Consider the following 25,082-nt stretch of genomic DNA (forward strand, 5'->3'; position numbering starts at 1 on the left):
GATCGTCTCCGCGGAAATCGCTTGCCGGGCTGCGTGAACGCGGACGTGAACGCGAACGCGATTCCCGCCGTCGGGACGCATGCGATCGCGCGCGCGATTATCGCAAAAACTCCTCCATTATGCTTTCGAGCTTTTGGAGGCGCGATTCCATGAGACTGGCGCCATTCGATGCCGCATCCACATCTCGGCTGCACGATGCACGGTCCATATTACTCATAATATGTACTTAGAGTCACTAGATTAATAACAAAAGTTCACTTACGCTAAACTTAACTTCACTATGTCTTATATAACTACGAACTAAAATACACTTATTGTCCACTAGTGATATTCCTATTGTCTATACACGGCACATCGCACCTAGTGTCTTTGCACGGTGTATTTAACAATATCACTAATAAAATGTATTCGCGTTTAGTATACCACGGTCTATCCCGCTTCTGATTTGTAAGAAAGTATGTTATCTCGGTCAGGATAGCGGTCGGGCGGTTTAAATAAAGAAATAAAGGCACGGTAGACTTTTTTAAAAACTGTATTTGATGTCTGCTCGCGGCAAGAGCCAATACAATTCTGTACCCTGACAGAGAACCAGGATCGTGAGGGCACCCTTGACAGTACGGCCCTCCTTTGTCTAAGTATCCTGGCCGATCCTCCTTTAAGAGGGGGAAACGCGCTAAACAGAAGCACATGGCCCGCTTCGGGCATTTATCTATTTCTACGTTTCTAACAGTCAGATAAACCGATGTTCGCAAGAAGTCCAAAATGTTCACACGCAATCACAACACAACGTTATCACAACTGTTCCTAAAAGTCACTAAGATTTATATAAACAAATTAGTATAGTCACGAATAAACAAAACTGTAGTGTACTATAAACTTGTTTCAGTTGAATCTCACTTCTGAAATTATAACGGACAAAAGGGTGAAAAAACTAAAGGGCGGTGAGATGCTTCTTTCGTAAGAAGTTCTATTTTACTACCAACAGAACGCTCGTTTCTCCTCGGAATCGTTCCGCTCTCCTCCCTTTTCGGAATCGATACCTCTTATCTCTTAAACCTAAACATCCGTCGCCCAACTGCGGCGGTCGCCCCAACGATTGCTTACACATTGAAATTCATTCAGCCGTTTAGACGCAATCATGTTAATAACATAGCAACAAAAAAAATATTTCTTTTTTTTTAATAGTCACAATATGATCAGGGGTCCTAAAACGTGTATTTCTGCTAAATAAAATTTTCGAAATTTTTCTCTCATTATGGTACTTTCCTTATACCTTACATAGGTCGAAAAGTAAAAATGCTGGGGCAGTCGAGACTTGGAATCGTATACCGATTATCGCGAGGTCGTATTTCAGCCATCTCCCTTTTACAAGAGCAAGAAGGAAAGGCTCACACTAGCGTTCTTTATCGATTTCCCGAAGTTGTGCGAAGTGCCGAGCTCACGTACACGTGGCTCGTGCGGTAGTATATACATGCTATCCCCACCACTCCGTTAGACGCTAAGGAAGTTCGTCGTCACTATTGTCGATTTCGATGCACTCAATTATGCCCGATCTGGCCACACTGGGTAGGGCCTGGGTTGGATCAGTATGAACGGATTCGATCCAGCACTTAAGATCACTAGATAGGTGGGATTCTAGGGGGCGGCTGAGGGGTGGTTAGGTTGTAGAGTTGCAATACCCTACCCACGTTACCATAAGGCTTACATTGGTGGTACGTTCCGGGTACGAACGGTATGAACGGTAGGAACGGAATCGATCCACTATTTAGGATCCTGTGTAGATCACGTAATTGCTTTTACGAAATCTTCCACCACAAGATCAGGCTTTGGTGAGTAAGAGACGAGTCTCGCATTCCGGCCGGTGGCCCGCTTTTAATATCCGCGCGGCTCATAATTAATTGCGATACCGCGGGCACTCCTAGCGGTTGTGCGGTTATTTACCGATCGTGGTGACTCGGACATAACGGAGATCGGTTCGCGGCCCGGGTGGGGATATACGCGTTACAAAGAGTATAGCCAATTAAGGGAGTCATATGTGCCCTTGAACCAAATTTGACATACGATGGATCTATCGATAGAGCATCAGAAAAAAACATTCTGCTCTAAATTTCAACCCTCTATCTTGTTCGGAAGGGTAGTTATTGGGAAAATTCGGATTAGCGAATTTGTGCGTATTTCTCCTATTTAATCGAGTACGAAAATTATGAAAATAATCTGGTGTATTGTGGTTATTGAGATACGTGTTTGATAATTTTTTCTGATATTTTGATTCCAAATCCTAGGTGTGAAAGATTAAAAACGCAAGAAAACGCAGAAAAATACCGATTTCGTATTGAAGCTTTCGAGACACTAAATTTATATAATTACTGTAAATGCATATTGTCATTGGTTATGTTCCTGAATTTTTTCAAATTTTTTGGCAGTGCGCCGTAGTAGCCAAAACCGATTTTTTCGGCGTTTTTCGCGTAAAAAAGCAACTTATACTTTTTTTTTTTTTTTTTTTTTTTTTTTTGTCGTGGGGAAAATCTTCGAAAGACTTCCTCCCACCTCCTTGGGGAGAGGTGGGAGGGGTGTGTGGGATTCCCCGCACCCGTACAACGACAGGCGCGGGACCTACCCACTAAAAACCCCACGGTGACCCTTCGGCACGCTTTGGGAGGATACCGGGAATCGCTCGAAGCATTCTTCCGGTATCCTCCCCGTGCCCGCGCTTTCGCGCCCATCCCCCGGGGGGACAATCGGTCCCCCCAGTAGACACACTGCCTCATAGCGGCGGGACGGGGCCACTCCATCCCGCCGCTATCCGTCCCGGGGCCGCGTTTAGTGGCGGCTGCGAGCCCCAACTCGCAACCGCCCGCGACCCCGTTTCCACCCCTCGGCGGCCGGGCGTTCATGGCCGCACCAGACCGTCGAGGGTAAGCAACTTATACTTTGAATTTTTGTATTCCCTTTAATGGATAACTATATTCTATGATTTTAAACAATTCTATGTTGAGTAGAACGGTGTATAGAATAGAAAAACAAAAATAAATCGCCAAATTAAAGGTGCTATACGCGTTATATTCAGACGTATCAGCAGAAGTATCTTGACTGTGGATACGCTGCAAACTTTTTGACGCTGGTTCGCGCTCCGTTTGAAGCACATGTTTTTTTTATTACATTAATTATATATTTTTTCGGTGAATAGACATACTCCACAAATCCTGCGCATTTTGTAGAAAAAAATTCAGTACAGGCGGAACTTTAAATGTTAATAACTTGTTAACGAAGCCTCCATCAACAAATTGGTATTCCTGATTTTCGTCCTATTTTAACCTTTAGAATCTCCCATTAAAATTTTTCCCAGGAGTGGCCGAACACCCTGTATATACAACAAATTCAACAATACAACAATCCTTAAACGTACAAAATAGGAACATGTGGCTCGTTCTTACAGACTAAACACTCTATTTGAATACGCGTAGTCTACACTTTTGTATACCCAGTTAATTGCACTTATTGCGGAATAAAAGGAATATGATAAGTAAAACGAACTTAATCTATTACATAAAGTTTGTACAGAAAAGGGCAGAAAAACTATACAATAGTGTCTAAAAGAAGAGGGAAGATAGAGAAAATAAATTTATATAATCAAAACAAAAATGTAGTAAAATAATATTATTAAACATTAATAAAATGGCAAAAATGAAATCCTCCCCGGCGGGGAATCGAATCCCGGTCTCCCGCGTGACAGGCGGGGATACTGACCACTTTTTTTTTTTTTTTTGAAAACATACGTTTATTGTACCAGAACAATTATAAATATATATACAATGGTACAATAAACCTAAACGTACAAATGGTTACATTAAAACAATATATACTTAGACTAATGGCTCAGCGCAGAGCACGCGTAGTCTTAACACTAGACTATAATTACTGCACTTAATGCTACAGTGAGTGTAATATAAAGAGGAATTTCTTATAGTTAGCTGGATTGGGTTTATGTATAGAAAACGGCACGAGGGAAAAACTATACTTATGTGGTGATTGAAAGGAGGATGGGGTAGGGAATGGGGAGGATGTTAGTTATATGTTAATATAATAAAATAGAACTTTAAACTAAGTATAAACAATAAAATTCAAAAATAATACTCTCCCCGGCGGGGAATCGAACCCCGGTCTCCCGCGTGACAGGCGGGGATACTGACCACTTTTTTTTTTTTTTTTGAAAACATACGTTTATTGTGCCAGAACAATTATAAATATATATACAATGGTACAATAAACCTAAACGTACAAATGGTTACATTAAAACCATATATATTTAGACTAATGGCTCAGCGCAGAGCACGCGTAGTCTTAACACTAGACTATAATTACTGCACTTAATGCTACAGTGAGTGTAATATAAAGAGGAATTTCTTATAGTTAGCTGGATTGGGATTATGTATAGAAAACGGCACGAGGGAAAAACTATACTTATGTGGTGATTGAAAGGAGGATAGGGTAGGGAATGGGGAGGATGTTAGTTATATGTTAATATAATAAAATAGAACTTTAAACTAAGTATAAACAATAAAATTCAAAAACAATACTCTCCCCGGCGGGGAATCGAACCCCGGTCTCCCGCGTGACAGGCGGGGATACTAACCACTTTTTTTTTTTTTTTTGAAAACATACGTTTATTGTGCCAGAACAATTATAAATATATATACAATGGTACAATAAACCTAAACGTACAAATGGTTACATTAAAACAATATATACTTAGACTAATGGCTCAGCGCAGAGCACGCGTAGTCTTAACACTAGACTATAATTACTGCACTTAATGCTACAGTGAGTGTAATATAAAGAGAAATTTCTTATAGTTAGCTGGATTGGGATTATGTATAGAAAACGGCACGAGGGAAAAACTATACTTATGTGGTGATTGAAAGGAGGATAGGGTAGGGAATGGGGAGGATGTTAGTTATATGTTAATATAATAAAATAGAACTTTAAACTAAGTATAAACAATAAAATTCAAAAATAATACTCTCCCCGGCGGGGAATCGAACCCCGGTCTCCCGCGTGACAGGCGGGGATACTAACCACTATACTACCGAGGAGGCCGTGCTTGTTACAAATAAATAAATGGGACAGTAAATACTGTCTGTGTTAGTATAGTTATATAGTTTGATTGTAACTGTGGAGTAGTTAAGGTCGGTTTAGAGCTACTTAAATTTAAAACAGTTGTGTTTGTATGTATAATACAGTGTATCTTAGGTGTACTCGATTACGATCTATGGTATGTTTAACTGGACTGCAACCACCAATATTTGTCAGTGTTGTGTCTATGTTTGTCGTTCAAGTCTATCGTCGAAAGTCTGTAGTTAAAACGGATGTCGGGGTCGTCGAAGTGTGTGTTTACGTCGTATAAGAGTTTCTTGTCGTAAGTTTTTCTGTTGATGTGGTAGATGATTGGTATGTTAACATTGTTCTGAATATATCCTGCACTATCTAGATATAAAAATGATTCCGGTGGGGTGTATCCTGTCAGTCGTGTCTTATCGTGATATAATGGATTCGGATAAGTTAGACCGTAAATTAGGCTATTGAGTTTGATTCTACGCGCGCTAGACCAGTGGTTTCGGATCAATTTAAGCATAAACAAATCTATTCTAATAATTTTCGCGTTTTCGTATAATTTGTAGTTGCTGATCATTCTAGTGAAGTTAGACTCAGGTGTTCTGTATGCCCCTAGACAAGCTCTGAGGCACTTTCTCTCGAAAAGTCTTAGCTTTTCCATAGTACTCGCGCTGACGTTAAACCAAATAGGGCAACCGTAGGTTAATACGGGCCGGATTAAAGATTTATAGCAAAGGACCTTGACGGATGTGTCAAGATCCTTTGAGTAAAAGAGGCGTTTATGAGAGAAGAATGCCTTTTGAGCTTTGTCTATCTGTATTTGTACGTGGTGATTGTAGTTCAGTTTAAAGTCCAAATGTATGCCTAAATAGCGAACGATGTCTTTATGGGGTAACTTGCGGTTGCGATCATTGCTGTCGTATAAGTGAAATTTTGTGCCATGCTTGCGTACGTCTGCGTTCGCGTCGGAAATGCTTGAAATATACGGTCTAAAGAGAATAGTTTCGCATTTACTAATGTTAATTTTCAATTTCCATGTGTGGAAGTAATTCTGAATTTTACCGAAGGTGTTCTGAAGTTCGTTTTGTATTACGGAAGGTTTATTGTGTCGAGAGTAAATCAAAAGGTCGTCCGCGAAAGCTATTGCTGATTTGACGTTGTCGCTGTTTAGGTCATACATTTGCAGCAAGTCGCTTATAAATATATTGAAGAGCAGTGGAGAGTTGACGGTGCCCTGTTGAAGTCCGTTGGTGATGTTGAAACGTTTGCTGGAAATAAATTCGCCGTCTGTAACAAAAAAGTTTTTACCGCGTAGCATACACCATATCAATTTGACGAGATGTTTGGGAAATTCTTTCTTAAGGAGTTTGAAGAATAGACCATCCAGCCAAACTGTGTCGAATGCTTTTTCGAGGTCAATGAAAATCGCACCTACGCATTCGTCTGAGTTGCGGGCCCAGCATATGTCGGAAGTGAACTTCGATATAGCATGGACGGTGGAGTGTTTGAATTTAAATCCGAATTGGGTCTCTGGGATAATATTCTTGGTATTGCAAAAGGCGTTGATTGAATTGTTTATGCACGTCTCGAATATTTTACTGATGTTAGAAAGCAGGCTGATGGGGCGATAACTAGAAGGGTCGTTACCGTCCTTGCCCTTTTTCTTAATTGTGATAAGTTTCGCGGTTTTCCATGCGGTTGGGAAATAAGCTAAATTTAAACAGTTGTTGAAAAGAATCGCGTAATAGTAAATGTAGCGAAACGGAAGGTTTTTCAAAGCTATATTTGGGATACCGTCGAAGCTAGAGGATTTTTTATTGTTCAGACGCTTGAATGTGGTTTTTAGTTTATCAAAGGATGTGAAGTAGTTGGATGGGATGGCATCTGGGTCGGGATTGTCTGCTGTGTTTGTGTCCGTAAATGTGCATAATGTTTTGTTGTCTAGTCTGTCTTGTTCGATTTCCTGTTGGAGTGAGTCGATTTTTCGTTTGATGATATTGGAGAGTTGTTCTTTTCCCATCTCTGCATTTTGCGTGTGGACCGATTCAAAATGCGCGCCTAATATGTTTAATTTGTCTTGTGCGTCTGTAACGAGTACGTTGTTGTGTGCGTCAGTTTGTAGGTTGTCAACTATTACATTGGCTCTATGAAAAATGTTTCTATTGGATGCTGGTATTTTCAGATCCTCGATGGAGTTCTTTTCTTTGGGACGGAATATACTATTAATAGATGGGAAAAGTTCTTTCGATTTTCGTTGTGAAATGTTACTAATTTTGTTTTTCCAAAAAGTGCTGGCCGATTCGTGAAAAGCTTTTTTGATTTCGTGTCTAATTGTCTTTAGAGCCTCTTTAAGTGCTTGTATCAGTGGGTCGTTTGCTGTGGTGTAGTTTTGGATTCTGGATAGGTTATTTAGATATGTGAGCAGACGGCTCTTTTGTCTTCGGAGATTCTTGATTTTAGGATTTAGGTATCTGTCCGTGGAGTTAAAATTGTTGTTTGCTCGCGGTATTGCAGAATCTATTGCCTGAGTTATGTTGTCGTTAAGCTTGTCTATGTGTGCGTCGATCTCGTTTTTTGTTAAATTTCTGTCGTTCGTGACGTTTGTGTCGTCATTTTCTATTAAGAAGTCGCGATATTTTGCCCAGTCGGCTTTGCTAAAATTGTATTTTATTGACGGCGTGGGTTCGTCTAGTTCGAGTGTGTCGAGAGTCTGAATCGAAATGTTCATTAGTGATGCTCTGTGGTCACTGTCGTATGTGAATGTGTCTAGGGCCCTTGGAGCAGGTAGATTGTGGAATTTGATTCTATCGTCCGCGAGGCAGAGGTCGAGGAACGCTCCGCTTTTTGGGAACGATGGGACTGCGGTTTTGAGTAAGGAGGTTCTATATTTGATTCTACTTTTGGAATACCATTTGTTAAGCGATACGCCTCTTGCATTGTTCAAGGAATTACCCCAGGAGGTGTGTTTCGCGTTTAAGTCGCCGGCTAGAAGGTAGTAATGATTTGATCTATGTTGTTCAAGGATTTCAAATAATTTCTTTAACTCTATCATGAATTCTTTTTTGCAGTTGCTAATTGCATATGCTGCAATGATGTAAATTTTAGCGTTGTTCTGTAATTTGAGTTCTATTATTGTGGATTCGAAACAGATGCTATTTTTTAAACAGTTTGGTTGGATGGATCTAAACGAAATGTTTTTGCGGATAAGGATGCCCGTGCCGCCCGCTTGTTTGGAGTGTGGCCTATCTGTACGGATTATGTGGTAGTCCCTGAAGTTTAACCGGTATGTGTGATTTAATTTTGTTTCTGATAATAAAACTATGTCCGGATTGTGTAGTGTGAGTGCGTCCAGGAGAGTGACTCTTCTTTCGTTAGTGATAATCGAGTTGACATTGATTTGGATAATTTTTAGTAAAGCAAAGCTTGTTTTATTTTGTGCGGTGTGTTGTGTATTAGCCATTTATGATGTTTAAAATTCTATACCTAATGCTTCCGTTATTATGTTTATTGACGAGGAGATAATGTTCTTTATCTCCTCTAGGAACAATTGTGTTGGGAACGTTTTGGGTAGTTGTTGTTGTGATAGTGTTTCTGTTGGCTGTTGTGTTTTGGGGTTACCTGTTTGGATTTTGTTTCCTAATATCGCGCTAAACGAGATGTTTGGTTTAACGAATTTATTGACGAGTTGATGTTTCCGTTCTCTTTCTAATCTAATTTGAGTTTTTTTCTCTTCTATTTTTTGTTTCACTTCTTTTAACCTCGGGCAACCTCTGTACGACGCAGGGTGTCCGAAGTTTTTGCAGTTCACGCAGAAGGGATGCGTTTCCGCGTCATCTTCTGCGCTAGTGCCAGCTACCGGAAAAGAGCACTCTCCCGGATTGTGTTGAATGTTGCACTTAACGCATCTGTAGTTCAGATTGCAGTTAAGCGCAACGTGGCCTATGCGCTGGCATCTCTTGCATTGGATGCGGTCTATTTTAATTAATTTTTCCTATGAAATAAGGAAGTGAAGTAAAACTCTAATTTGCTGTAGGTTTTCGAATTTACTATTTGGTGATAATTGGACAATATATATTGGCAGGTTTTTGCCTTCCCTGATTGATTTTTGTGTTTTGAATTTATTCACGGCCGCGAAGTTTACATTATTAATATTTTGTTTTTTTAACTCGGCGAGTACTACTTCTGGGTCGTAGTCTCCTTCCAGGTTTTTAAAGAGAATTGTTAAATATCTTTCTTGTTTAGGTGTGTACGTGAAGAACTCTATATTATTTTGCTTCAAAGCTGCGCACGCGGTTTTAAAGTGTTCTATTGAATTTATGTGGACTGTGTGTTTCGTGTTGTTAATTTTTTTTATATAAAAATCTTTTGTTAGAGTTGCTATTATCTCTACTGTTTTGCGCGAGTTATTACTATATACTGTTATCGGTGGTGGTCGTGATATTTTTATATTTGAAGTTAAGGGTACCGTTACCTCGTCTGTGAACCTTGGCTTCTTCTTCGGTAAAGTCGGCTGGGTATGTGCTACGGCTTGTACCTGCTGGCTGGTCGAAGGGGTGGCGATCCTCTTTCCTTTGTTTCCCAAGGCGCTGGTGTGTATGGTCTTCCTCTTTGTTGGGACTGTGCTCCAGTCGCCATTGTCTCGTTCCGATGCGTCCAACATGGCGACGTCCTCAGGTACGGCCGCTGACGTCACTGGTTTTTCCAGGGGCGCCTTTGTCTCTGGCAACCTTGGTTTGGCTGCTTCCTTCGTTTCCCTGATTTTTCTCTCTTCTGAGAGTTGCTTGGAGAGCTCGGCAATGGTGTTATTTAGGTTGCTAATCATTTTAAGCAACTCCTCGTATGAAGGCTTGTCCTCGTTGGTGGTTTTTTCCTTTATTTTCGCCTTCATCTTGGCGATTTCCGGCAACGCCGGGACCTTACGTGTAGCCAACCTTGGAGCTGGGTTCAGTCTTTTCACGTTAGTTTTGGATTTAATATATTCTCTCGTGAGAGTCGAGAGAATTATATCGTCATTAAGAATAATTGTTTTATGTGTCGTGATGACATGTGATGGGTGAGCGATGTTCACTTCGTTCACTGGTTTCACGATGCCCTGTTGGGCTACACTTTTAGGGGATGCATCCCCTATTTGCTTAGGCACTGGCTCTATTGTCTATGTATCGTTTTATATTATAAAATCACTCTGGATTTATAATAATTGTAGTAGATTCGCTGATGTAGCACTGAGTTCGCGTTCTAAGTCACCGTTAGCGGCACTACAATGCTCGGTAGCGGAGCGCTCAGGTAATACGTCCGACCCCTGCGGAGGTAGGCGAATGAATGAGATACTGACCACTATACTATCGAGGATCTAACACATGAACTCTTTTTGAGACGCAACTTAGTTTATAAATACATTGACATATAATTGAGTCTGACTTTGGTCTTCTTTTTGTGCTATTTATTGTAGCCACCAATACTTTTTTACATTTTTTCTATGTTTATCGTTTCTATCAAAACTAGATAATCTGAACATAAATCTTAAATTTTCGTCATCGGGGCCTATGTTTCTGTCATAGAATATTTTTTTGTTGTACGCTTTTCTGTTGACGTGGTAAATTAATGGAATATTGTTCTGGTTTTGGATAAATCCCTCCTCATCCATATAGGCAAATGACTCGGGAGGGGCGTAACCTGTGTGTCTTGTTTGTTCGAAATAGAGGGGCTTTGGGTAAAGAGAATGTACTGTTAATGAATTCGTCTATCTTCTGTCTATATTGGCCCAGTGATTTCTATTTAATTTTAACAAGAACAAATCTATGCGAATTATTTTAGCTTCCTCGTACAGTTTACAATTGCTAATCATTCTGGTAAAAATTCGATTGAGCGGATCTGTATTTGCCAAGACATGCTCTAATGCACTTTTGTTCAAAAACTCTAATCTTTTCTATGGTTCCGGCACTGATATTAAACCATGTTTGACAGCCATAAGTTATAACGGGTCTGACTAGCGTTTTGTAGCAGAGAATTTTTACTGAACTGTGGAGGTCTTTAGAGTAAAAAAATTTCTTGTGTACTAGAAAAGCGTTTTTAGCTTTTTCCAACTGAATGTTGGCGTGATTGTTATAATTTAATTTGAAGTCTAGATGAATTCCTAAATATCGAACTGTTTGTTTGTGTGATATGCTGATGTTAGTGTTGTCTGAAGCGTGTAAGGAGAAGAATTTCGATTTGTAACGTACGTCATTGTTTGCCTCTGAGATTTTCGAAATGTATGGTCTGAATAGTATTGATTCGCATTTGAGTGCATTAATTTTTAATTTTCATGTGTTGAAGTAATCGTGCGTTTTGTTGAATAATTCTTGCAGTTCAATTTTTATTTCAGATGGTTTACTACCTCTTATGTACACTAAGAGGTCATCTGCAAAAGCTATTGCGAATTTGTTTGTATTGTTATTTAACTCGAACATTTGAAGGAGATCACTGGTGTAAATATTGAACAGAATGGGAGAGTTTACCGTTCCTTGTTGTAACCTGTTTTTGATTTCAAATGATCTGGAAGATCTGCTATCCAGATCCGCTACGTAGAAACGTTTGTCGTGGAGTATATTCCAGATCATTTTGATTAAGTGTTTTGGAAATCCTTTTTTGATTAGTTTGAAAAATAGCCCATCAAGCCATACCGTGTTAAACGCTTTTTCTAGATCGATGAAACAAGCACCGACACAGTCACCTGCATTTCTAGCCCAGCAAATATCCGATATGAATTTTGTCACTGCATGTATCGTGGAATGTTTGAATCTAAATCCAAACTGGTAGTCGGGGATTATATTGTTTTCTCCACAATGGAATAATATTGCTTGGTTGATTAGTATTTCAAACACTTTACTTATATTGGGTAGCAGGCTAATGGGTCGGTAACTGTTCGGATTGCTCCCATCTTTATCCTTTTTTTTTATTGTGATAAGTTTGGCTGTTTTCCAGTTTGTAGGGAAGTGCATCCTGTTTAAGCAATTATTAAATAATATTGCGTAAAAATAAATATAACGAAGTGGTAGTTTTTTCAAAGTGATGTTCGGGATTTTGTCAAAGCTGGCCGATTTTTTGTTGTTTAGTTTTTGGAAAATGGTGTTGAGTTTGTTAAAGTTTGTGAAGTACATTGGTGGTATATTGGTTTCGTCCGGGCTGTCTGCTGTGTTTGTTGCCGAGAAATTGCAAATCAAGGCATTGCTACGTTTATCAGTATCTGTTTCGTTTTTTAGTTCGTCTATTTTTTGATTGATTATATTGGTGAGCTGTGGTTTACCTAGTTGGTCATTTTGCGTATGTACTGATTGAAAGTGGATACCTAGGATGTCTAGATTGTTTGTGGGATTGATGATGATGAAATTATCGTTGCTGCTCTTTTTTAGTGTATTGATGTCTATGTTAGCTTCATGGATAATATTGTTTGTGTTGTTCGGAATTTTCAATGTCTCTACACTTTTACGTTCTTTTTGTCTGAAGATACTATTTATTTAGGGAAAGTGTCTTTTGAATTATGGAGCGATATGCTTGTTATTTTTTGTCTTCAGTGATTACTAACTGACTCTTGGAATACAGTCTTAATGTTATATCTGATGTCCTTAAGTAGTTATTTGAGTATTATGGTTAGTTGTTTAGTTACGTTAGTTTGGTTGCTTTGCCTGGAGAGATTGTTTAATTGCGTTAGTATGTGGCTTTTTATGTTCCTCAGTTCCTTGATGCGGGGCGTAATGTATTTATCTGTGGAGTTTTGTCTGTTGTTGCTTAGAGGGACCGCGTGTTCTATTGCTTTAAGAATGTTGTTATTTAGTGTTTCTAAGTATGTGTCTATTTCTTGTATTGAGAGGTCTCTGTCATTAGAAATTGATAGGTCGGTGTTCTCTGTGCATAGAAAGTTTTTGTATTCAGTCCAGTCTGCTTTGTTAAAGTTCCTTTTCTCTATGGGGATGTTTCTGTCGAACGTCATTAGCGGTAAGGGGTCGATTGAAACCTGCATTTGCATATCCTTATGATCGCTATTATAGTCCACGGTTCTAATATTTCCGAGCGACAGGTTGTGAAATGTGAGACGGTTATCGGCTAAACATAAATCAATATATGCTTTTCGGGTATGATGGAGTTGCTGCTCTGAGTAAAGTGACTTTGTATGGAATTTGGTTTTGTTGGTACCATAGGTGCAGGGCAGTGCCTTTTTTGTTGTTTAGTTGGTTGTTCCATACCGTATGCTTTGCGTTCAGGTCCCCAGCTAGGAGGTAATAATTGTTTAGGTGATTTAAGTTTAATTTTTCGAAAAGGCCTTTGAGGTCTTGCATGAACTCTTTTTTACAATTGCTCGTTGCGTACGCAGCTATGAAGATGAATTTTTTACTGTCCGGTAAATTAGTTTCTATTATAGTGTATTCAAGGCACGGGGTTGATTGTTGCGTATCTACGTGTCTAATTTTAAACTTTATATTGCTTCTGACAAGGACGGCAGTTCCTCCACCCTGTCTAGCACCTGGTCTATCGTTTCTTATTAAGTTGTAGTTTTTGAATGAAAGTTTATGAATTGGACTTAGTTTCGTTTCGCATAAGAGCATAATGTCTGGATCGTGGATGTTAAAGAATTCCGTGAGAGTGGCTCTTCTTTCATTCGTAATAATTAAGTTAACGTTTATTGATATTACTTCTAAGGTTTTGACTGAGATTTTGTTGCTATCTGACTAATCGAATTCTGCTATATGTCAATGTCCAATATTTCTAGAATTGCGTTGATTTTTCTTGCATTTGAACGGACTTGTTCAGATATTTTTTCGATATGGATGTTTAACGTTTCGTTAATTGCTTTTTTGACTTTAATTAATAAGGATGCGGTTGAGTTTTCGTTCGGTGCTTGGGTCGACGGAAGGTCGGTTCTCGAGTCATTTACCTGGGACTGATTAGGGGTTTTATTTCTTATGACCATCGCACTAAAGGATATTTTCGGGTTAACTGTATTGCTAACGCTTCTGAAGCGTTTCTCCTTTAAAATATTTATCTGATCGCGTTTCTCTGCCAATTTGTTTCTGATCTCTACAAGTTTGGGGCAACCCCTGTACGATGCTGGGTGACCATAATTTTTACAGTGTAGGCAATATGGTTTCTCTGTCAAGATCTGTCATTATGATTAAGTGGGAGCAGTTGGCACGCTCCTGGTTTTCGTCGCATTTGACGCAACGGTAATCTAAGTTGCAGTTTATCGCGGCATGCCCTATACGTTGACACCTCCTGCATTGTACCTGCTCTTTTTTATTTAACCTTTCCCATTTTACTGATGAGTATAGAAGGATTTTTATTGAGTTTAGTTTTTCTATTTTGCTTTTGAGGAGAAAGCTTGATCAAAAAGATTGGTAACTTTTTATTTTCTTTAATGGAGCGTTTAGTTTGAAATTTATTGACGCTGAGGAAGTTCAAACCCTCTATCTTTTTATTTTTTAACTCTGCAAGCACTTCGTCAGCGTCAAAGTCTCCGTCTAGGTTTTTGGGCAAAAAGGTGATTAGCCTTTCGTTTTTTGGGGTGTATGTGTAGAATTGTACCTTATTATTTTTTAGAGTTAAACATGCTTTCTTAAAGTCTGTAGTATTATCAATGTACAGGAGGTGTTTATTGCCGTTTATTTTTTTAACGTAGAAGTTGTTGTTGTTACCGTATGCTTTTTTTATTATGTCTATTATTTCTTTTGCTGAGTGGCTGAAAATGTTGAACGGGGGCTGCCTCGCTGGTTTGCTGTCTCCATTGTCCGCTGCATTCAGAGTTGAAGGGGTCCCGAAGTCTCTCCTTTTTGGTGGTTTGACCTGGGTCCCTGCAGTTTCCGCTACGGGTTCCTTCCTCTACCCTGCGCGCCCGATATTGTTGGATGTGCTTTCTGCTTTCTTTCCTGGCGTGTTCTCGTCCTTGTCCACGGCCGGCGAGTCGGGTGCTTTGTCCTCTGCTTGCAGAATTTCGAATTTGTTGCGCGTCCGTATAGCGAACGGGGATTGGCTTGGTTTTTCCTGGCTTCTTTTCCGAGCCTCGTCTAATTGTTTTTTCAGATTTTCTATTGTTGAATTCAGACTGCCTATTATTTTTAGTAGGTCTTCGTGTGATGTTTTTGGCGTTTCTGTTTCTGGTGATCGGTCGCATTCCATTGTTTTTTCTATTGAGTTCTTCTATTTATTGATTTCTTGCATTGTTTCCGTGTGGGTTTTCTTTGGTATAAGTAATTTTCTGTGTGCTAAATTTGGCGTTGGGATGAGTCTTTTAACCGCTTTATTCCCGGTTAATTATTTAGACAGTTTCTCCGCGTTAAAAGCATCTTCTATGGCTTTAAGGATTAGGAAATTTTTTTTCACTGCGTATTGCACTTCTTGTACAGGACGTTGATACATCGCCGTCTTTGCTCGCTTTTCCCTCACTGGACGATTTTGTTGCACTTATTGCGCATTCAGCGCGGGGCCGAGCCCCCGCTGGGGTGTCGAACTCGAGATTGCTTATTTTTACGTCTTTTTCTGCACTTATCACATGAACTGATAACTAGATAATATTAACACGTTGAGTGCCACGTCACCGGTGACTGACACCGACCTTTCCGTTCAGGCCGCGTCAGTCACCGGTGACTGACACTATAAAATATGATAACAAAGGTGAAAATTGAACATTTTTTCAGAAAACTTTAATGGATTTTATTAAAACAAGGTAAACATAAAAATGGTTGTCCCTCACAAGTGTCACAAAATGTTATAACCTGTTTGGTTAAATTTCGTGCTATTTTTCTGCCACTCTGTGCCGCATTTTCTTCATAGCACGATTTGCAATATTTTCTCACTGCTGAAACTCGGCCAGGTTTTGTCTGCAGTTTGTGATGTTTTTTGCTGGTTGCAATGCTGCTGGATGGAACGTCGGCTTCCTTGCAGTTTGTCAAATAAACCGCCAATTTCTTCCGGAATTCCGTAATGCTGATTTTCTTCATCGTTATATGTTTGAATAAAATCAAACTATTTAAGACTGCAGTATTTAACAAAAGGTCAATAGCCAGTTTCTTATACCACTTTAGAGATCTTCTTAGTGGACTATTATAACCATTCATCTGATCAGATAAGTCCACAGCCGTCTTTCCTCTATTATAGTCCACTATAATTCTGGGTTTCAACTTGTTCCCTAATCGGCTCTGAACATTCACCATTTCCGACGAATGTTTCGTTGACAGAACTAGTATATCCCGCTTGTCCTTCCATTTTAAAATGGTTATTCCTTTTCTGTTTTGTTTTGCAATTGCCTCTCCCCGTTTCAACTTTTTGGAAATCACCTGCGCCGGATTTCCTCGCCGATTCGAACGTAACGTTCCCACTAAATGTACGTTTTTTTCAATTAGCTTTTCTGCCAATTCTAAACTGGTATACCAGTTATCGGTATATAACGTGTGTCCCTTATGGAATAAGTCCCTGCAAAGGAACATCACTATTTTAGTGGGCGTATTTTGTTCTTCAAAAGATTTTCCCGCGTACAGACGAAAGGCATATGTGTAGCCGGATTCGCAGCATAATTTATATACTTTCACTCCGTATTTATGGCGCTTCTGTTTTAAATATTGCCTAAATATAATACGGCCACGGAACGGAATCAACGATTCATCGATGCATATCTCCTCCGACGGGTTGTAATATTTTTTGAAATTTGTTTGCAGTGCGTCTAAAAGTGGTTGGATTTTGAACAAACGGTTGGATCCATTATCCTTTGTATTGTCGGCAAAGTGCAACAATCTTAGTAATAGTTCGAACCTGTTTCTCGACATGACACCTTTTGGGAATGTTTGCATGTAAACTGGATCATGCGACCAATATAAATGTATGGCCGGTAATCTCACCAATCCCATCCATAAAATTAGCCCCAAGAATCGCTTCATTTCATACTTATTCGTTGGTGTCCACTTTTGCAAGCGCTTCGAGCAGCCAGCTTCCACTTGTTGTGACGCATACAAGTTCGTTTGCACCACAATTTCTTCGACTAAAGTATCCGCCACAAATAGCTCGTAACAATGTTCCACTCCTGCATCCGACCCTAGACTTATGTCATCCATCACAAATCCAGAAGGAGAGACAAAAGGTTGAATATTTGGTCGATTTCCACTCGGATCACTCCACTCTTCAACACGTTCTTTTTCTTCCTCTGATGATGAAGGAAAAATCGAGACTCTATACCGCCTTCTAGCAAAAATAACTTCGCTATTGTCACTTTCAGAATCATGAACTGACATTCTGAAGGCTAAGAAAAAACTTTCGTGTGCACTGGACCAAGAACTATAGAGGACTGAATGAAATAGTAATACATTTCTAAAATGAATAACGTAGGCCATTTCTACGGTGTTTATCCTTCTTTGCCGTAGCCTAAGCAGAGCCGCGGCCCGAAGTGGAGTTCAATGTAATCTTATCTCTAGCGGGCCAAACTGTAAACAAAACAGGCGAGAGGCCTAACGTGTAGAATGAATGCTTATATAAGCATTCCCTTTCGAACAGAAATACCTTCCACTATGCTAAAAAACAATGGCCCTAATACGTTTTAAAGTTTCCTTCGAGTAAATTCTAATTTGCCAGTATTGCGCTTCGCATTGCTGTGCTACGACATCTGCGCGCGCGGCCTGACGGGGAAGTCGCTATAAAACCGCGTGGCGCTCAACGTGTTAAAAGAGAAAAAAAAGGAACTCTGGCACTACTTGATTCTCACTATCCCACTAGCAACACGCTTTTCCGTCTCTGCTTGCACTTTCTCTATCGCTTTCTCTTTTTCATGCTTGCGGCCTAGTCGGGAAGCTCCGCCGAAACACGACCTACTCCTCCGAGGGTTCGAAGCGAAATGAGAGATACTGACCACTATACTATCGAGGATCTGACACATGAACCCTTTTTGGGACGCAACATAACTTAAACTTAAATTTTGTTTATTTACAAGTTTACTTACTTCTCATAAATCTATAAGACACGTACGTTTTTGTAGCTGCTAATATTCACTTTAAGGGGTTGAAATCAGCCCTCAAAGTTGGGGGTTCAAAACATACTTTGTTGAATATCTCGGAAACTATTAGAGATAGGGGTGTGCTTCAAATGGATGAAATTTATGTTTTTAAACGGCGAATTTGATGGTGTAAAGAGATTTGCAAAATTTTTATTTGTTTAAACAATATGTTACAAAATAGGACATTTTTTTATTTTTCTCGTTGGATATTAATGACTTTTTTTTCTCCATTTGTACAGAGTAACTACACATCCATGTATAGAATACGGATAAATTGGAATTTTGATTTTTTCACAATAAAGAAAGATTTTATATTTGTAATTTTTTTCGTATTTCGTGTTGTACGAAGTACCAGATTGCATATAATACGACAAATGCTATGGTCTAATGACTTTTGTTTAATTATATTATAGTATGCTTTGCTGACTGATCCCAAAATGGTAAAAATTTCGGTCTAATGACAGATATAACGTTTACCTGCGCTGCGCTGCGTACTAAAGGGCAGCGTATAAGCGTAAGTAAGGTTTCGGCTTAACGATTGCAGGACCTGTTTATGAGTGTGATACTTTTATTAAGGAGTCTTTACTGAACGAGGGTCGTTTTAAATATTAGTTGGTTGTATTTTATGTTCTGATTTTTGAACGTCAGGTAGCTCTGAAAAGAACTGTTTCATTTTCGACCTTTGCTGATTTCCAAGTGATCGTAATTTGGTTGCAGTTGTTACATCCGTCGTTATAAATACTACTTCGAATATGAACCTGAGATATTCCTACGTATAATATATCTGGGAGCCCTGAAAAGGGCTGGTTGTATTATTATGTCGTGAAGGCTGTGGAAATTAATTAAGAAATTAGTCGCAGTAATTTTCACAAAAATGGTAACTTTCGAAAAAGTGGTTGAAACATTAGTGCTGTTTGCACCATGAACATTTTAAACAAACAACGTCATTACAAGAACAGCAGGTCATTGTATTATTGGATGACCAACCTGATGACTCAATGCGGATAAGCGTATCGAAATCGCTGCGTCCAAAATAACTGAGTCAGTCTTGTTTTTCACATTTCTATCTTAAGTTTCCTGGACAAAGTACACAAATGTCTCATCCAGGACGAGTCATCGACAGTCAGTCATCAGGTACGAAAGGTCACCGACATCCCCTCCTCAGCGAAAAGCCTAATATATAAGGACCAGCATCATTAGAGCACGGGCTTTTTACTTTCAACCCTATTGCGGTAGCGGTCGATCAAAACAGTTATTTCCGCGTCGTTCTGTATGTGTGTCCGGAGTGTACGTCTCTCACCCGGATCCCAACAGTATCTAGACACATAAAACAAAAATCAACTGGATTTTCAAATTCTGGCGGCTTAATGTCGGTGTAACCACATTGAAACCATGCGTATTTAAATAAATTTTTATATCTTGGACTGGTCAACTCATTGTGAATTAAAGATTGTAATTTAATTATGTTATTTCTGACAGACAAATTTATATCGATATTGAAAAGTATTGCTAAATCAGAAAGTTTTCTCGCAAAATTTTTCCAAATTCGGAAGCCGTACACATCCAGTGATTGTATTAATGCAGTTGTATTCTTCGGTATTTTTAAAAATTCTATTGTTTTGCCATCTGGAATTGCATTCTGCATCATGTCTTCATCATATCCTGTCCAGGAATCAAATATTAACACGGCCTTTTCTAATACATTTGGAAGAAACGCACTCGTGAACCATGTTCGTAAAAGTTCTTTATTTAATTTACCCGACGTCGATGCACTGATGATAACATTAGCTGCTCTAAACACATTTTGTTGTACCCGCGGTCCTAATTGTCGACTTAACTCTTTTAACACAATAAATAACGGCGAAAGTAATTTTCCATCTGCTGAAACCGTTGGTTGGATTGTATAGCTGTGCGTCACTGCTGCTGATGACTGAATTAGGGTATTTGTTTGTTTCTCGCCTTTCCATGATACTGTTCTTTCAGAGTGAAGCTCCAGTTGAAACCCGCTTTGATGAGTGTTAAAAATGTATGGTTCTCCGAAGTATTCAAAATATGTTTTAACATGTATAATAAAATTCTCTGCAGATGCGGTTATTATCAACAAATTCTCATTGTAATTGCACGTGATTAATTTTGTTGTCTTTCTCGAAACAATGTTATATTTTTGTTTGAAATTCCAGAACCAATGGTATGATGCCCGGAAACTTTCCAGTTTCTCCTTCTGGTTCTCTTGCAATGCCCATCTTCTTATGTCATTATCATGGATTGCTATGTTTCGATCACGTGTTCCTAAAAATTTCCTCAAAGTTTCCTTTGCAATAATTTCCAATTTATTAACGCGGGTACCGTTTTTATTTACCTGTTTATCCCATCTATACAGGGTGTTCGGCCACCCTTGGGAAAAATTTTAATGGTGGATTCTAGAGGCCAAAATAAGTCAAAAATCAAGAATACCAATTTGTTGATGGAGTCTTCGTTAAAAAGTTATTAACAATTAAATTTAAAAATTTCAAATCGTTCTGGAAAAATTATTTTCGGTTGCGGAGGTCAATTACAATCATTTTTGATGAATACACATACCTCCGAAATCCTATCCACTTTCGAGAAAAAAAACTCGGGTAGGTACTGAAATTTTTCGGCGAAAAAAAAATTTATCAAATCATTCTAAAAAAATTATTTTCGGTTGCGGGGATCAAATACAATCATTTTTGGTCATTACACATACCCCCGAAATCCTACGCACTTTCGAGAAAAAAATTCAGTACGAGCGGAACTTTAAACGTTAATAACTTTTTAACGAAGCCTCCATCAACAAATTGGTATTCTTGATTTTCATCTTATTTTGGCCTCTAGAATCTCTCATTAAAATTTTTCCCAGAGGTGGCCAAACACTCTGTATAAATGCCCTACAGACTTCACCTTTCTGTATCTATTTCTTACTGTTTGAAATGATAAACGTTTCTGTTTCCCACTTTTCCAAAAATTCACAACTTCTTCTCTATATTGGATATCTATGCCTTGCTCACCTTCCGATTCTTCTTCATTGTCAGGCGAAGTTCCTGACTCTTGATCAGTTAATTCCGATGTTGAAGGAATAATAGTTTCCTCTTCATCTTCTTGCGTCAAATTTTCGAACACTAACTCCTGCTCTGTTTCAATGAGTGCATGTTCCCACAATTTGTATTTATCTATTAATTCTATGATGATTTTAGATAACTCGACCTCTTTAGCATTTGTAGGAGTTTTGTTCCTAACACTAGAATAGCTAAAATTTTCAATTAAAATATCAATGATATTCTCCGGATTAACTTTCATAATTGTAATCAATCAAACTATGAGACAAAAAAAATTAAAAAAAGAAAAATAGTAAAAAACAAATCAAGAAATTGAAATGAAATAAAAATTAAAACGAAATGAAATTAAATTAAATTAAATAAAAATTAAAACAAAATAAAATGAAATGAAATTATATAAAAATTAAAACGAAATAAAATGAAATGAAATTAAAATAAAATAAAAACAGAGCAAGATAGTATAAAAACCGTGTATCACGACTTCTGATAATAATCACAGCGATTGTATACTGTACCAACAACACGCACAGAACTAGCTGAAATTTTAAGCAGCACCCTCTTATATGTATAGTGTCAGATTGTCCGCGGATCGGGATATAAATGCCTTATATTATCACCACCGAACACATCGAATAATAAGTTCTATTTATTAATATATACCACAATAACAGAATGCCGCCGCATGGACGCGGTTTCGCTAAGACACGACACGACTCGATTGTCTCATTCGACACCATGCCAGAACAAACGACAATCCACTCGCCACGCTATGCCGTTGTCTCAACCATGCCGTTATCGATCCACACTCACTAACACCCTCTCTATCGATACAGGCTTGGTTTACGCGGTAAATCACACGCATACTTTTATTCTAATCTTAACATTTTTACCGCTCTATCGTGTTTTATTTTTGGTAGCGCTTTGGTGAATACGTCCGCAAGCATTGATTCGGTTCTTACGTAAACAATATTAATTTCACCTTTCTCCACTAATTGTCGCGTATAGTGATATTTCATATCGATATGCTTACTCCTTTTGTGGAATACCGCATTTTTCGCTAGTTCTATCGCGCTTTGGTTATCACAGAATACGCACACGGGATTTTCTATAATATTATCACAACACATATGACTTAACAATCTTTTTATATACACGACTTCTTTTGACACTTGTGCGAGGGCAACATATTCCGCTTCCATCGTTGACAATGCGGTCGTATGTTGTTTCTGCGACTTCCAGCTGATCGCTCCTCCGGCCAGTGTCAGTACGCTCCCAGAATACGAACGTCGATCTTCTATGTCTCCGCCCCAATCCGAATCCGAGTAGGCGTTTAGTTTGGACTCCGTTTTCTCATATTTTATGCCATAGTCCATTGTTCTTTTAAGGTATCGTAAAACCCTTTTCGCTAATACCCAGTGACCTTCACCCGGATCGGAACAAAATCTGCTTAGTACGTTTGCAGCATATATTATATCCGGTCTCGTTGCGTTTGCCAAATACACCAAACTACCCACTAGCTCTCTGTATGGACAATTCTTCATTCTTTGTCTTTCCTCTTCATTCTTCGGCCCTAATTCTTTCGTGATTTTTGTGTTCGATTCGATTGGTGTGGATACGGTTTTTGCTTGCGTCATGTTAAATTTTTCCAATAGTTCTCCTACGTATTTTCGTTGGGACAATTTGAGACTACCCGTTTTTCCCTCTCTTTCCACATGTATTCCCAAAATGTCGGTAATTTGTCCCAGGTCTTGAATTTCGAATTCTGACTGCAACTTTTGTTTCACGATGTTTAACTGTTTTATATCCTTTGAGGCTATCATCATATCGTCCACATATACAGTCATTATGACCCGTTGTTCGTGTTCACCGAATGTGTACAAACATGGATCAGCGTCGTTTCTATATCCACCTTGTTGCGTTACATACTCGTTTAACCGTTTGTACCATTTCGCTACTTTCTTCGTTGAACCCTGCTGGTTGCTCCATGTAGATTTCGTCGTGCAAATTTCCTTGCCGGTATGCCGATACTACATCCATGTGATGTACGTGCATTTCTTCTTCAACAGCTACCGCGAGGAGAGTTCGTATAATTTCGTTACGTGAAACAGGAGCAAATATCTCTTCATAATCAATTCCCGCCTTTTGGACATGACCTCTTGCCACTAAACGTGCTTTATATTTTTCTACCTCTCCTTTTCCGTTTCTTTTTATTTTAAACACCCATCTGTTGGATAGTACTTTTTTATTTTCTGGCCGAGGGACCAACGACCATGTTCCGTTTTTCCGTAACGCTTCCATTTCTTTTTCCGCCGCTTCTAGTCATAATTGTGCATCGTCACGTTCGTATACTTCGTCTGTAGTTGTTGGTTCGTCTGGAATTTCCCTGTCGCCATCTCTTTCGTTTCTGATGGTGTTTCTTCGGGTTGCGTAAATTTTTCTTGGTCGTCCAACGCTTCCCATTCGAAGCATCCTCGGTCTGCCGCAACCACGTTTATTTTCATAGTTGCTTTCTCGATGTCTTTCGTCGTTTTCTGTGACTTCATTTTGTTGAATTTCGTTCTCTTCAACTTCGTTTCCGTTTACTTCCTCGATTCCACTTTCTTCTGTATGGAAATCTGGAAAGTAAGCTTTCACATTTTCACCGTCGATACTTTCGAAGAATTTAACGTCTCTCGCTTTGATGACTTTTCTTGTGTTTCGAAGCCATAAACGATAGGCTTTTGATTCCTGCGCGTAACCGACGAGAACATATTCTTGACCTTTCGGATCAAGTTTTTTAAGACCTGTGGTTTTATTTAACGCTATTGCTCTACTTCCTATAGCTCGCAGAAAACCTATATACGGTTTTTTCCCAAACCACGCTTCGTACGGAGTTTTATTCTCTAACGATTTTGTTGGACATCTATTTCGTAAAAACGCGGCTGCATTTATTGTCTCGGCCCACAATGACTTTGGCAAAGGGTCTAGCCGAATAAGCATGGTAAAAGTGCCCCCAAACCAAATTGAACGGGGTTAATACCACTCGATAGGTGGTTCGAAGAAACCCCTTTTCCCAAAGTTTCAATCCGGTATCTCTACTACAGGGGTAATTACGGGGTGAAAATCATTTTTTGGTTTATCCTTAATATCTCCCGTTCTACTCAATTAAAGATTATGAAAAAAATCATGGTTATTCTATCGATTGATGTACATGTTTGAGAATTTTTTCAGAATTTTTGGATGCAAATTCGATTTTTAAAAAATTCGAAAATATTTTAATCGTCGATTTTTTGTCGAAGTTATCAAGTGACCACATTTGTTTTTATACAGTATAAAGCTCTCAAAAGAATTAGTAATCCCTAATTTTTTCAGATTTTTCGAAGGGGTGGAACGTAGTCAAAAAAATAAAAAATGATTAAAAAATAGTGAAAAAGCTTTATATTGTCTTAATTACTTACGTGACCATGCTCATATTTTTACAGCTATAGCGTAACATTATGACTATTAATGCGTAATTTTTTCAGATTTTTTGGAAAAGTGCATTATTGTTAAATAAATATGAATTCATATTTCCTACTTCTTCATACCAAAAAAGGCCGCACATGCTTTTAAAATAGATATAATTAAAATATATTTGTTTACATACTTTGTTAACTGGTCGCTAGATGTAGTTTCAAATATGTACCTGTGATACTGGACTCCTGTTGATTAGAACCACTACGGCGCCGCGCGGCGCGATGCGCTGATCATTTTGGTACAGCATCCTTGTGTATATAATATATAAAATTAATATTATAATATATATAATATATATTATATACATGAAGTTTTTTAAATATTCCTTAAATATTTTCGCTTTCATTAAAATAAATGATCTAAACAAGGTTTACCTGCTATTATTTTTATTG

General features: G+C 38.7%; 2 protein-coding genes and 1 non-coding gene across 6 annotated transcripts in view; 1 reads left to right on the forward strand and 2 right to left on the reverse strand.

Moving 5' to 3' along the window:
- Ppt1 (Palmitoyl-protein thioesterase 1) overlaps positions 1 to 25,082 on the forward strand; it is a 482,953-nt gene that overhangs the window by 429,363 nt on the left and 28,508 nt on the right. The gene's annotated exons all lie outside the window — the stretch shown is intronic.
- Trnad-guc (transfer RNA aspartic acid (anticodon GUC)) lies at positions 5,022 to 5,093 on the reverse strand. The gene has a single exon. It is a non-coding gene; the product is annotated as a tRNA-Asp (tRNA).
- On the reverse strand, positions 5,283 to 10,055 carry LOC143343506 (uncharacterized). The gene is made up of 2 exons (XM_076768478.1): positions 9,584 to 10,055; positions 5,283 to 6,399 (listed from the first exon to the last, which is right to left on the reverse strand). Exons 1-2 carry the CDS (start codon positions 9,998 to 10,000, stop codon positions 6,307 to 6,309), a joined length of 510 nt encoding a protein of 169 aa, XP_076624593.1. The 5' UTR covers positions 10,001 to 10,055; the 3' UTR covers positions 5,283 to 6,306.

The sequence above is a fragment of the Colletes latitarsis genome, chromosome 1 (assembly GCF_051014445.1).
Source record: "Colletes latitarsis isolate SP2378_abdomen chromosome 1, iyColLati1, whole genome shotgun sequence".
NCBI classification, from domain to species: Eukaryota; Metazoa; Arthropoda; class Insecta; order Hymenoptera; family Colletidae; genus Colletes; species Colletes latitarsis.